Source organism: Sorex fumeus, unplaced genomic scaffold (genome assembly GCF_029834395.1).
Source record: "Sorex fumeus unplaced genomic scaffold, SorFum_2.1 ptg000006l, whole genome shotgun sequence".
Lineage (NCBI taxonomy): Eukaryota > Metazoa > Chordata > Mammalia > Eulipotyphla > Soricidae > Sorex > Sorex fumeus.
In genome coordinates, this window is record NW_026606063.1 from 56493479 (window position 1) to 56507559 (window position 14081).

General features: G+C 41.3%; 1 protein-coding gene across 1 annotated transcript in view; it reads right to left on the reverse strand.

Annotated features, from left to right (window-relative positions):
* The window catches only part of VWA3B (von Willebrand factor A domain containing 3B), a 226006-nt gene that overhangs the window by 9706 nt on the left and 202219 nt on the right, over nucleotides 1-14081 (reverse strand). The window contains 2 exon segments of the mRNA XM_056129028.1: nucleotides 2050-2187; nucleotides 3002-3126. Coding sequence (XP_055985003.1) covers nucleotides 2050-2187; nucleotides 3002-3126 — 263 coding nt within the window.

A 14081-nucleotide genomic window follows, 5' to 3' on the forward strand; every position in this document is an offset into this window, starting at 1 on the left:
AAGTAAGGCACTAGCCATTGTCCATTCAGGGTGACGTACACACCATTTTGAACTTGGGACCTAATTTGATCATCAAGGTCATGGTGAATAAAATGCCAGTCCCTGTCATTTCTCCTGCATCACTTGCTAAGTTCATGTCTACAATAATATGCAGCCCTCCTAGCACTTCTACACCTTTCTCCTCCTTCCCCCCAATAGCTATTTTCCTTTTCACTTTTATTTCAGTCTTGGTCATCTCATTCCTGGACTACCACCCCTTGCCCAACAAAACCCATAAGTCTCCCTCAGTTACTCCTATTATTTACATATCCATCCTTCAGCCACTATTGTCTCTGACGGTAAATTTCAAAGTCATTCCTGGATCTAAGTATCTGCCTTAGGGATCCTGTGCCAACTGTCCACACACCCAAGGGATAGACCCAGGAACATCTCTTGAAATGTTCCTTGGTTTCCTTTCTCATTTCTCGCCTTGTAGCAGTCCAGAACAACACAATAGGTCAGAATATAACCTCTATCTGCCCTCTCTGTTTGCTGCCTTCCTGTTACCAGATAGCTGCAATACTGTCAGAGATATGCCCTGAATTTGTGGGACTCTCCCATTCTTCTTCTATCAAGATTCAGTGCTTCAGGGCCACTAGTCCTGACAGTCTCTACTCTTTGACTGAATTCTAAGATTAACTGACCATGGACCTCCTTCAGGGATCTACCTCAAGCAATTGTTAAGAATTAATGGATGTTTTATTCTGACATTAGGCAGACAGGCATGGAAGTTTTGCATGCACGTCATGAGCAAGATTGTAATAGGATGAAATCCTATTACAAACAAGTGTGCTACTTAACTTCTTTGCTTCAGTTTCTGTATAAGAAATGAGGACTGTTATCATATACACTCAAAGTACTCTAAACATTCAGTGGGTACATTCTGAGCATTCAATGAATGTTTTGTTTTGGGATCACAACTAGTGGTATCCTGGTATTTCTCCTTGCAGTGCTCAGGGAACTATGCAGTGCTGGGACTGAACCTGGGTTTCCTACATGCAATGCCTGTGCTGTAGACTATTGAGTTATCTTTCTGGATTTAGCCACCAATATTTTGTTTTCTGTTAGTTTTCATGCACCAATTATTTTCTTGGCATATAAGCAGCCCATCAAACAGCATAAGTTTTTAGAGGCATCATTCATTTGGGTAACTATAGAAGCAGCTAAAAATCTTCTCTTCACCAGGGGCTGTGCCAGAAGTACAAAGATTAAAGGTTTCAGCCCTTCAGCCTCTGTCTTTAAGGAACTGGGATCCTGGCAAGGAAGCCAGCAGTGAAGTGCATCATATTGTTGGCAGGGAATGACCTTGGGCAGGACAGAATGGGCTTAGCAGGAAGTCACACTTGGACACTCTTTGGAGTGACAGAAGTATTTGTGGGAAGAAGAGGGGAGGACAAGCCTGAAAGTGTGAGAGTGTGGGGACTCAGTTGGGAAGCAATGTGCCTTTCCACACTCCCAGGGCAGGTGATGGTGAGGCTGGGACCCACTGTGTGCCTCCTTTAGGCTGATGAAAAAAGCATATCTGGATTGGGGATGGGTATTAGGCAGTTCAGAGATGGATAGAATCATATTTGTAAATGGAGAAACACATTTCCCCCCAGGGAAACACACACACACACACACACACACACACGACCAGCAGAGAACCCAAAGCAGAAGCAGGGCAGTCAGTGTGGGAACAAGTTGTGAGAACACTGATGACATTAGGAATGGGAGTGGGGTAGAGTCCCCTATAGCCAATGTGGCAAAAAGCTTAAAGCCGGTTGGTGGAGAAATCAGGTAGCCACTGAGGTCTGACCAGGGCAGGTTTTATGTTGTGCCATGGAAGGAACCAAACACAAGTAAGTGGAGGTGAGGGTGGGGATGGATACAGTCAGGGAAACCTTCAGGCACTGCCAAGAGGAAAGGCAGAGGCCAACAGAGCTAGTTTCTGCTGTGGGCTACTTACTACTTACTTGTTAACTTCTTTACCAAAATCTACTTTATTTTTAAGTAATTACTTCTACTTACTTTCCGGTTGTTGCATTTCAGAACTGTGTAGAATTTATCTTCAGCCACATTCTGATTTGGAAGTGCTATGACTATGGCAGGGACATAGAAGTCAAATCCATTGGGAGTCACAATTTTGGCAAATACATAATCTCCAACCTACAGATGAGAACACATTTCACAGCCAATGTTTGCATGCACATCATATACTCATGTAGTTTTTAAAATAACCCTAACTGGCTAGCATGTAGTAATATTAAACTTATTATTAATTTTTTAGGTTAAGAGTTAACAATTTCATTAAAAAAGAGTTAACAATTTCAAAATTTTGATTTGTTGGATCACACCTGGAATTTTATGATCATTTGGGGTCACCCCATTTTAGCAGGACATCCTGGCTAATTAAGAACCTGGAGACAATTTGTAACAAAGTGAGTAGTATTGGGAGGGAGATCTTGCAAAGATTGGTTGGATTGAAGAAATCTTTGTTTCACAGGAACACCATGAAAGGTCTGAATCACTGTACTCTCTGCAGTCTGCCACTTGTCATATTGAGCAGATCAGTGTCAGGGGAAAGTAAACAGATATCTTAGCTGGACAGATGGCAATAGACACCCCAGCTGACACCCCATGGGTGCTTTCCTCTTGCTTCACACTCCCTAAGAAACAGAACAGATATATTCTCCTCTCTGACCTCAGTGCAGAGATAAGGATAGGTATGTGGACGAGTACAACATAGCTTTTGTGAACTATAATCAGATGAGTCCACAGCAGCTCTGTCGATGGTGGAACGCATGGCCAAGTGTAACTGTATCCTGCATCAAGGTCTCACATCAGCTGACTGCAGGCTCAAGAGCAGCATTTCCTCAGTGCAAGCCCTCCACAGGAAATTAATCAGATAGTGAGCAATGCGTCTAACAGTGGCTGTAGGTTTCTCTGTGATTTGGAAGGAAAGAGATCACTGGGAAGGTACCTGGAGCAGTGGGCAGGGCATGGCGCCTCCCACAGGTGTGATGAAGGAGATGGGCACAACCTTGGTGTCTCCATACCTGAAATCTACCAGTGCCTGGGTAGGGTTCACACACTTCCTTACAACTCCTGCATGGAATTAAATAAAAAAAAGGAGAGATCCAGACTCTTGGTAAAGAACTTAATATTAGTATGTATAGTTAAATATATAATATATAAGTAATTACATAATATATAGCACTGTAGCACTATAGTACTGTCCACCTGTTGTTCATCGATTTGCTTGAATGGGCACCAGTAATATCTCTATTGTGAGACTTGTTGTTACTGTTTTTGGCATATCAAATACGCCATGGGGAGCTTGCCAGGCTTTGCTGTGGAGGCAGAATACTCTTGGTAGCTCGCCGGGCTCTCTGAGAGGGGTGAAGGAATCGAACCTGGGTTGGCCGCATGCAAGGCCGCATGCTCTACCCACTATGCTATTGCTCCGGCCCATATACTGTATATAGTAAATATATATATATAAAATTTATAAGTAAATACATAACAATGTCTGCTTGAAACTTATTATAATGCTGTTACCTTGATAAAAATGAGTTTCTTTTGTGAGAAAAATTAGGCAAATAATATCCCATCTGGTTGGTTGTGTTGAGTTACAACACTTTGTTAAAATTATTTCACATTGGTCAGCTGGTGAAGGTCACCCAGGCTTTGTCAATGTCCTTTCCCAGCTTCTTATGACATTTCTCTCACTTGAACTGCTCTTGCCTTAGTTTCCCTAGCCTCCTAATTTCTCCATCAGATGATGCTGGATTCTGTACAGTGCAACCTGAGGCTGGATCAGTTCAACAGGTGAACTGCAGTGCAGTCTGGGGACTCCACTGAACTGAAAATTCCAGAGAAAGTGAGAAATCTGTTTCTTCAGGCTTACCAGCAGTCATCCTGAGGGATCACTGTTCCAGAAATATCCTCTCCTACACAAATACTACCCTTGGATTTCTTGTGGAGGCCTGTATCTACTTATTTTTTATTTGTATCTGCTTATGCCTTTTATCTTGCTGTAATACTTAGAGAATATTGAAGTTAAGAAATGGTGAAAGTTGAAAGGAAATAGGAACTCCTTTTATTAAAAGGAACTCTTTTACTAAAACATCATCAGTTTTAATAAAAGATCACTGGTCTGTCAACATGAACTTGGCCATGAGCATTGATTCATTCGAATGCCTAACAACCAGAATCAAACGTTTACATTTGAATAGATGTGGTTCACTGCTGGCAGTTTCTATCTTCGTTGTCTACGCACCAACATCTAATTATAATGAAGGAGAAATTGAGAAGTTCTACATGGAGCTTGAGAAGTTCTATAAAGAAGACCACACCTTCTACAAGATCATTGTGGGTGATTTTAATGCCAAGATAGGACCGAGAAGATCAGCTGAAGAACTTCACATCGGGACACATGGCCTAGAATGGAACAAATAGGGTGAGAGACTATCTGAATTCATCATGTCGACCAAGACCATCCATGGTAATTCACAGTTCCAGAAGGCCGAATCTAAACATTGGACATGGGAGTCTCCTGGTGGACGATTCCACAACGAAATAGACCACATCATAATCAATCGACGGTTTTGCCTGACCGATGTCGCTGTTGTCCCAAAATTCCAAACGGGATTGGACCACCATCTCCTTCATGCAAAATTCTACTTCACAGAGCGGGGAGAAAGGGCTGGAAAGTTTAAGAAGAGAACTCCCAGAACAACCACCAACTGGGAGCTCTTTGGCACTATTGCGGCAACATGGCAAGATGCCATTGTTGACAACATTGACGAGAAATATGATCGACTGGTTCAGCACCTCCATGATTGTGCAAGGAACGCCAAGAGAGAGATAGCCACAAAAAAAACGCCTGTCTTCGAAAACTCTTGAGCTTATTCGCCAACATGGTTTGGCGTATGCCTCAGCAACCACAAGAGAATGTCCGAGCTCGCAAAGCAGTGCAGAGATACGATCAAGGAAGACCTCAAAGAGAGAAGAGCAGAAATGCTGGTAGATGCGGCAGAAGCCAGGAAAAGTATTCGTAACGCCCGCCTGTCCTTTGCCAACTACAAGACCAAGATGACTGCCCTCCGATGTCCTGATGGATCTATCACATCTTCCAGAACAGCAATGGAGAAGATTATCCATGACTTCTACTCGAATCTCTTCGATAGCCATGTCCACTTGCCGACATACCAAATTCCACAGGATGGATATGTCGTCCCCAAAGTTCTCCCTTCTGAAATCCAACACACCATTTCGTCAGTAAAGAAACGAACAGCACCCAGCCCAGACAAGGTCAGACCTGAACACCTGAAGAACCTGCCGTCAGTACTCATCAATACGCTGACTCGGCTCTTCACACGCTACCTGGCTGAATGCAAGGTTCTGTCCCAATGGAAAACCAGCAGGACTGTACTACTGTACAAGAAGGGAGACATCCATGGCATTGGCAACTACCGCCTGATCTGCCAATTGTCTGTCATCTACAAGTTGTTCACTCGAGTCATCCTAAATAGGATTGGCAGAACACTAGATGAAGGACAACCATGCAAGCAAGCCGGGTTCTGCAAAGGATTCAGCACCATCGACCATATCCACACGATAACCAAGCTCATTGAGGTTTCTCGGGAGTTCAAGATGCCACTCTGTCTAACATTCATTGATTTAAAGAAGACCTTTGATTGTGTTGAGACGGAAGCAGTCATTGAAGCCCTAGCCAATCAGGGCAATCAAGCTCAATACATCAAGATCCTCCGTGAGCTGTATTATGGATTCACTACCAGGATCTCACCATTCTACAAAGAAGTAATCATTGATGTCAAGAGAGGGGTTCGGCAGGGTGATACCATTTCACCGAAACTCTTCAGTGCCACCCTCAAGAACATCATGAGACGACTGGAATGGAAAGGAATTGGAGTGAAGAGAGATGGTCAGCAACTACATCACCTCCACTTTGCTGATGACATTGTTTTAATAACACCAAACATTAGCCAAGCAGCACAAATGCTGGTCGACTTCAACCGTGAGTGTGGAAAGGTCAGACTACAGCTGAATCTTACGAAGACAATGTTTATGAGAAACAGCCTCATTACTGACGCCCCATTCACTCTCAATGGAACGACCATCTCTGAATGCAACAGCTATGTGTACCTAAGTCAAGAAGTCAACATGACAAATGACCTGGCACCTGAGCTGTGCAGGAGGAAGAGAGCAGCTTGGAATGCCTTCAAGAGTGTCGAAGAAATAGCTAAGAGGACGAAGAACCTCCAGCTTCGGGCACATCTCTTTGATTCCACTGTTCTTCCTGCATTAACATATGCCTTAGAGACCTGGGCCCTATGCAAACAGGATGAGAACGCTATTTGGGTCTCCCAAAGAGGAATTGAAAGAGCTATGCTTGGAATATCACGTTTCACTCAAATGAGAGAAAGAATCCAGAGTTCCGACCTCCGTCGACGATCAAGAATCAGGGACGCTGTCTCGTTTGCCAAGGCATCAAAAATCAGATGGGCTGGTCACATAATGAGATTTAAAGACGACCACTGGACTAGAGCTGTTACCGATTGGATTTCACAGGATGTCAAAAGACCGTATGACCGCCCACCTACCAGATGGTCAGATTTATTCATCAAGATCATGAACAATCGGTTTGGGGCTCTTCATGTTCCTAGAGTGAACAGACGCCATTGGACTACACTAGCACGTGACGGGGACAAATGGAGACATTACTGGCGCCCGCTCGAGCAACTCAAGGATTAACAGGAAGTCAAGTGATCAAGTGATCAACTACCTTGTTATCATCCTTGTTGTAATAACCAGGGATCACACAGTGGGCAGAGGTGCTTGTAATGCTGTTCAGTTGTGTTCATCAGGGGTAGCACCCTTGGTTTCAACATGCCTGCAATTTCACACCTTTGGTGAGAATCTTCCAGGATCACACTTTATGTGGGGTGATGCCAGAGATCAAACTCATGGCCTCATTCTCCAGGCAGGGATCAACCACAGAGCCACATTCCTGTTCTATGTGTGTTTTCTCTCTTGTAGTTTGATTTCTGCAATATTTCTGCAATATTCTCTTGTAATTTGAATTCTGCAGTTATACAATGATCGAGTACCCATCCCTCCACCAGTGCCCATTCTCCACCACCACTGATCCCAGTATCCCTCCCACCCTCCATTCCCCCACCCCCACATCCCACCCTGCCTCTGTGGCAGGGCATTCCCTTCTGTTCTCTCTCTCCTTTTGGGTGCTGTGGTTGATTTCTGCAATATTCTTAACATAATTTAACATCTCCTATCATAAACTGACTTTACTCTTAATTAGGAAACACATATTACATTTTAGAAAAAATTCCCATTATGTGAAGAATAAAGATCCATTCCTATTTGAGGGTTCCACATCCTGCACTTCATTGTCTCTCACCCTCTCCCTTCCACAGGTGGGGGTCTGGGCTGCCAGATGATATGATAAATGATGGCTCCTTTTCCACCACTTGCCCACCAACAATGGCTGCTTCTCATCTCTTTGACATATGCCATTCTGAGTTGCATGAGATGATGTCTCATTGTCTTTTTAATTTACATTTCCCTGATAACAAGTGACAATGAGCTCTTTTTCATATGCTTACTGTTGACCATGTGTCCTCTTTGAAGAACTGTCTATTCATCTCCTCTCCCTATTTTTTGATAGGGTTATTGGTATTTTGTTGTTGACCATTTTTAGGGTTAAATACTAGCCCTTTTTCTGTGTATAATGTACAAATATTTAATCCCATTTAGTAGAGTAACTTTCAGTTTTATACAGTTTCTCTTTCTATGCAAAACATTCTTAATTTGATGTAGTCCTGTCTATTTTTATTTTTGCTGTTTTTACCAACAGAATCAAACCACTACAGACACTTCTGAGAATCATGTTCTTGATAGTCCTATGTTTTCCTCAACGTATTTTGTGTATTCTGGTTTAATATTGAGTTCTTTAATGTACTTTAATTTGAATTTTGTTTATGGTGTGAAAAATAGAATCTATTCTCATTTTTTTTTTGGCATCTGGCTATCTAAATTTCCCAGCACCATTTATTGAAAAGATTTTCCTTGCTTCACACTTCAAGTATTCACCTTTTTTCCCTCATAGATTAATTATACATTTATTTAAGGATTTGTCTCCGGGTTTCCAATGCTATTCCATTGGTCTGAAAGTTTGCCTTCATTTTAGTGTTTTACCATATATGACCATACCATATGCAGGAAATGAAGTATTTTTGTTTCTGTTTGGGACCTACATATGGAGATATTCAAAGGTTCCTGGCTTTGTACTCAGGGATCACTCCTGGCAGAACTTCAGGGACCATATGGTATACTGGGGATTGAATCTGGGTTGGCTGTGTACAAGGCAGGCACCTACTAGTTGTACTAACTATCTGGACCCAGGAAATGCAATATCTTTCATCTTTTTCTCAGAATTAATTTGAGTTTTACGAGAGTTTTATTATTACGCACAAATTTTGGTAGCATTTCTTCTAAGTCTTTGAATAATTTCATTGAATCGACTAAGTATTTTTGGGTAGAATACTCATTTTTTTGGCAGGGGGTCACACCCGCCAATGCACAGGGGTTACTCCTGGCTCTGCACTCAGGAATTACCCCTGGGGGTGCCTGGAAGACCATATGGTATGCCAGGAATCGAACCCGGTTTGGCCTCGTGCAAGGCAAATGCCCTACCCACTGTGCTATTGCTCCAACCCCTAGAATGGTCATTTTTACAATTTACAAACGGATATTTTTCTATTCTTGAATGTTCTCTTTTATTTCATTGATTAGTAGCTTATAGTTTCTGATATATAAGTATTTCACATTCTTTGTTAAATTGATTCCTAGATACTTGATACTTTTGGACACTTATTTTCACTTTTTGAAAAGGTAAAAAAGATGTATATTTTTTAAATAACATAATCCACACTGTAAAAATCACATTTTTCTTGTGATAACATAAGACCTCATTTCATGTGGACAATATATTAAGTGGAGTTGTCCTTCACCTCTTTCCTAGTTTACCATTTGCATATAGAAATTAACCTATTTTTTTTTGTGTGTTGATTTTGTAGTCTGCAACTTTGTTGTATTGGTTTTTTGCTTCTAAGAATTTCTCTCTCTCTCTCTCTCTCTCTCTCTCTCTCTCTCTCTCTCTTTGTGTGTGTGTGTGATTTTTAGTTTTTTCCATGTAGTTTATTATGTCATCTGGGTTTAACTTATTTTCTAATTTAGATAACTTTGATTCTCTTTATTTATTTATTTTTTCTTAATTGCTACAGTGACAATCTCTAAATCTATTTTGAACAAAAGTGGAGAAAGTGTGCACTCTTGCTTTGTGCCTGATCTCAGGGAGCTTTCTGGTTTTTGCCATTGACTATGATGTTGGCTGTGGCTTTACTGTATGTGGTATTTACTATCTTTAGAGATATTCCTTATAATCTATCTTTTCAAAGGTTTTTAACATGGATGGATGTTAATCTTGTCAAAAACTTCTTCTGCATCTGTTGAAAGTAGACTATAGACTGAACATGATTGCCACTCAATGCTTCTTTTGAAAACCACAGCACCCAAAAGGAGAGAGAGAACAAAAGGGAATGTCCTGCCACAGAGGCAGGGTGGGGTAGGGGGTAAGGGGGGTGGGAGGGATACTGGGATCAGTGGTGGTGGAGAATGGGCACTGGTGGAGGGATGGGTACTCGATCATTGTATAACTGAAACCCAAGCACAAAAATTTGTAAGTCTACAACTGTACCTCATGGTGTTTCACTAATAAAAATTAAGAAAAACTTTCTCTGCATCAACTGATAAGATCATATTTGTATTTCCTTTTGTTTACATGGCGGTGTATTGCATTAACTGATTTATGTATACTAAACCATTCTTGCATCTCTGGGGTGAAACCCACTTGGTCAGGGTGGATGATCCTTTTGATGCAGTTAAAATTAGTTCCTAAGTTTTGTGGCGGATCTTTGCATTAATATTCATCAGAAGTATTGGCTGAAATTTTCTTTTTTTACTAATATCTCTGTCTGCTTTTGTTGACTTCATAGAGGCTGTTAGGAAGGATTCCTATTTCTTTGCATTTTGGAAGAGCTAAGGTGTGTAGGTGATAAGTCTTTTGACCTGTATTTTTGTTCTTGGGTTGACTTTAGATTTTGATTTAATTTTCTTAGGGTGAGATACTCTCGGTAGCTTGCCGGGCTCTCCAAGAGGGGTGGAGGAATCGAAACCAGCTCGGCTGGGCTGTCTGCGTGCAAGGCAAATGCCCTACCACTGTGCTATCACTCCAGCCCTGGAGCAATAGCACAGCAGGTAGGGCATTTGCCTTGCATGCAGTCAACAAGGCCAACTAGAGTTCGATTCCTCCGCCCCTCTCGGAGAGCCCGGCAAGCTACCGAGAATATCTCGCCCGCACAGCAGAGCCTGGCAAACTACCGGTGACGTATTCGATATGCCAAACACAGTAGCAACAAGTCTCATGATGGAGATGTTACTGGACCCGCTCGAGCAAATCGATGAACAATGGGAGGACCGTGACCATTATTTGGTGAGGGAAATGCCTGGCAGTGTTCTGGCAGCTACTCTTTTCTCGGAGAGCCTGGCAAGCTACCAAGAGTATTCAATATGCCAAACACAGTAACAAGAAATCTCACAATGGAGATGTTACTGGGCCCGCTTGAGCAAATCGATGAACAACGGGAGGACAGTGTTCTTTCTTAGGATTAATCTTTTTAGGTTTTCTAGTTCCTCCTGATTCAGTATTGAAAAGTTGCAAGATTCTGAAAATACATTCTTATCTTCTAGCTTCTCCAGTTTAGTGGCATAAAGTTTTGCATAGCAACCTCATGGTTATTATATTTTTAAGGTGTCATTTTTTTTCCCTTTCTCTGAGCTTTTCTTTTTTCCCTCATGGGTATAACTAAAGACGTGTCAATCTTATTTATTTTTTCAAAAAAAAAACAAGTTCTTTTTTCATTAATCCTTCATTAACAATTAATTGTTTTGTCTTTTATTTATGCTCTAATGTTTATTATTTTCTTTCTCCTATTTATTTTGGAATTAATTTGTTGATCTTTTTTCTCAGATGTAAGATTAGGTTACTGATTTGGACTTTTTTCTTCTTTCCTGATATAAGACTGTACTGCAATGAACTTCTCCTTTAGCATGGAATTGGTATCTATATCTTCATTCTCATTCATTTCAATGAAAATTTTAATTCCTTCTTTTATTTCATCTTTAAGTTAATAATAATTTAATAGTTTGTTATTCAGTTTAAAAAAGTTTTACCCACTTTCCTTTTATGGTCAATTTCCACCTTCATTATTTTGATGTCTGACAAAATATTTGATATGATTTCTATTTTTATAACTTGATGGGTACTTGAATTATGCCCCAGCACGTGGTCTATTCTGGATAATGTTCCATATGCACTAGAAAAGAATGCATAGTCAGCTCTTCAAGAGAGGGTCACATACATATGTTAACCCCAGCTCTTCTAATTCATAATTTAGAGCTCTTCTTTCTTTACTTATGTTCTGTCTGGTCAGTGTCAAATATGAGAGTGGAGTGTTAAGTCTCCCTTTTCTATTGTGGTGCCTTCAATACATCTCTCAGTCTTACTGTACTTTTTATAGCTGACCCTTAATTTGATGCATATATATTGGTAAGAGTTAAGTCCTTTATCCCTTAAAAACATGCAGAGTTCATCTCTATCTCTTATCTTCTGCAGCTTCAGTGATATTTGGTCTGATTAAAATATAGTCATCCCTGCTTTTATACTACCATTATCTTGTATGATTTTTTTCATTCTCTTACTTTGAACCTCTCTTTAATCATGTGAATTCAAGTGTGCTTATTGTAAGCAGAAGACTGGATTTTGTTTCTACCCAGCCACTCTGTGTCTTTTGACAGGAGAGTTCAATCTGTTGATATTAGGGAGATTATTGATGTGAAAGAGTTTGTGGCATTTGGAATTCTATTACAAGAAGGATAGTGCTGAAATAGTTGAAGTCATTCTTTTTTTGCTGAGATCCTGAGCATTATTATTTTTTTTGCTGGAGAAATTATATAATTCCAATGTGATTGATCAAAAATTCAGCCAAATTTATAAAACAAACACTTTTTGCACATACAATCACAAGGTTAACAATGAAGTAACTGTGGAAGGAATTACTTCACAAGAAAATGCACTGTAGCACTGTCCTCCCATTGTTCATTGATTTGCTCTAGCGAGCCCAGTAACGTCTCCATTGTGAGACTTGTTGCTGTTTTCTTTTGAATTTTTATTAGTGAAACACCATAAGGTACAGTTGTAGATGTACAAATTTTTGTGCTTGGGTTTCGATTATACAATGATCAAATACCCATCCCTCCACCAGTGCCCATTTTCCACCACCATGGATAATATCCCTCCCACCCCCATCTCCCCCATCCCACCCTGCCTCTGTGGCAGGGCATTCCCTTTTGTTCTCTCTCTCCTTTTGGGTGTTGTGGTCTGCAAAAGAGGCATTGAGTGGCAAACATGTTCAGTCCATAGTCTACTTTCAACATGTATCTCCCCTCCTGGGAGGATCCTCCAAACACCCTTTATTTGGTGCTCCCTTCTCTATCTGAGCTGCCCTTTCCCCTAGAATGCCTGGCTGGCCTCTAAGCTATGGAGTAATCCTCCTGGTGCTGGAGATCCTGAGCATTATAAAAACCAATCCTAAACTCTAATGTAGCCATTAAAAATCCAATGCTATTCATAATTTCTATTAAACTGCCAAATTTACCTTGAATCTTATTTCTCAGGTATCTATTTCAGAAAAATAAGTAGTAAATTTCCCCAGTAAACTGGAACCCCAGAAAAATAGAAGATTCTCACATCTTATATGCTCATATATAGAATAGTATTATCCATTAGCCTATAAATTCCTCTTTAAATGCTTGAACCCGCACCTTAAAAATATCCTAAACACATTGATCAAATTTCAAATGAAATATCTTAGTTCTACATTTGTTTGGAAATAAAAACTCCAAAAATACATTTTCCTCTTAAAAAGGCTTAACTAATACAGAATGATTCTTTTAACTGACTGATGAATAATATAGCTTATGTAAGACCAGCCTATGGGTCTTCCCCAGAGTCTCCTAAGCTTTCTTTTTAGGTTCTCCCATTGATTTCAATCAATGCTTTTGTGCTGATATTCCCAAAATTACTTCCAGACATGTTTCTTCTCCAGGCTCTTTGAGCCAGAGCTCCAATTGCTTCTCTGGGAACTTTAGCTGTTTGAAGCAATGGAGTTAGAGGTCTAGAGTCAAGAGAAAATCTATTTTGAGGCATAGATTTTTCTGAGACATCAACATCAACAGTCTCCTGCCCCCGTGCCTGACTGTCCTCGCTGCCGGGGCCCCTTGGAGGGGAGCGGGTTGAGCTCTCCTCCCCGCCCCGACCAGGGCTCCAGCAGCCAAAGACCTCCAGGACCAGCCACCACCATGCTGAGACCACTCTCCGCACACATGAAGGTACTGGCAGAGGGACAAAGTCACGCGGGTTCCGGGGCCGAGATCTCCAAGCCTACTCGGATTTGGGCCGAGTATCCTCCACCCAGATCCTCCAAATTCCAGTAGGCGGGGGTCACACCCACCAACTGGCTCCCTGGCGCCGTGTAATCCCATCAGCGGCCAAGACTCTGAGACTATAAAAACCAGCTCCCGGAACCGCGCGGCCGCACTCCCGACCATGCGACATCCTATTATAACATCTTATTATCTCATTCCTACTTTGGACAAACTGGCAGGCTACCGAATGTAGCCTGCCCACACGGCAGAGTCTGGCAAACTCCCCGTGGCGTACCCAATATGCCAAATACCAGTAACAATGATGGGTCTCATTCTCCTAAAGATCCTTGAATATAATCTCAGGGCTAGGATGAAGGAGACGTTACTGGGGCCTGCTCGAGGCAATCGATGATTAACAGGATGATTTGTGATTGTGATTTGTGATCAACATCAAAGTAATACACCCAAAATTC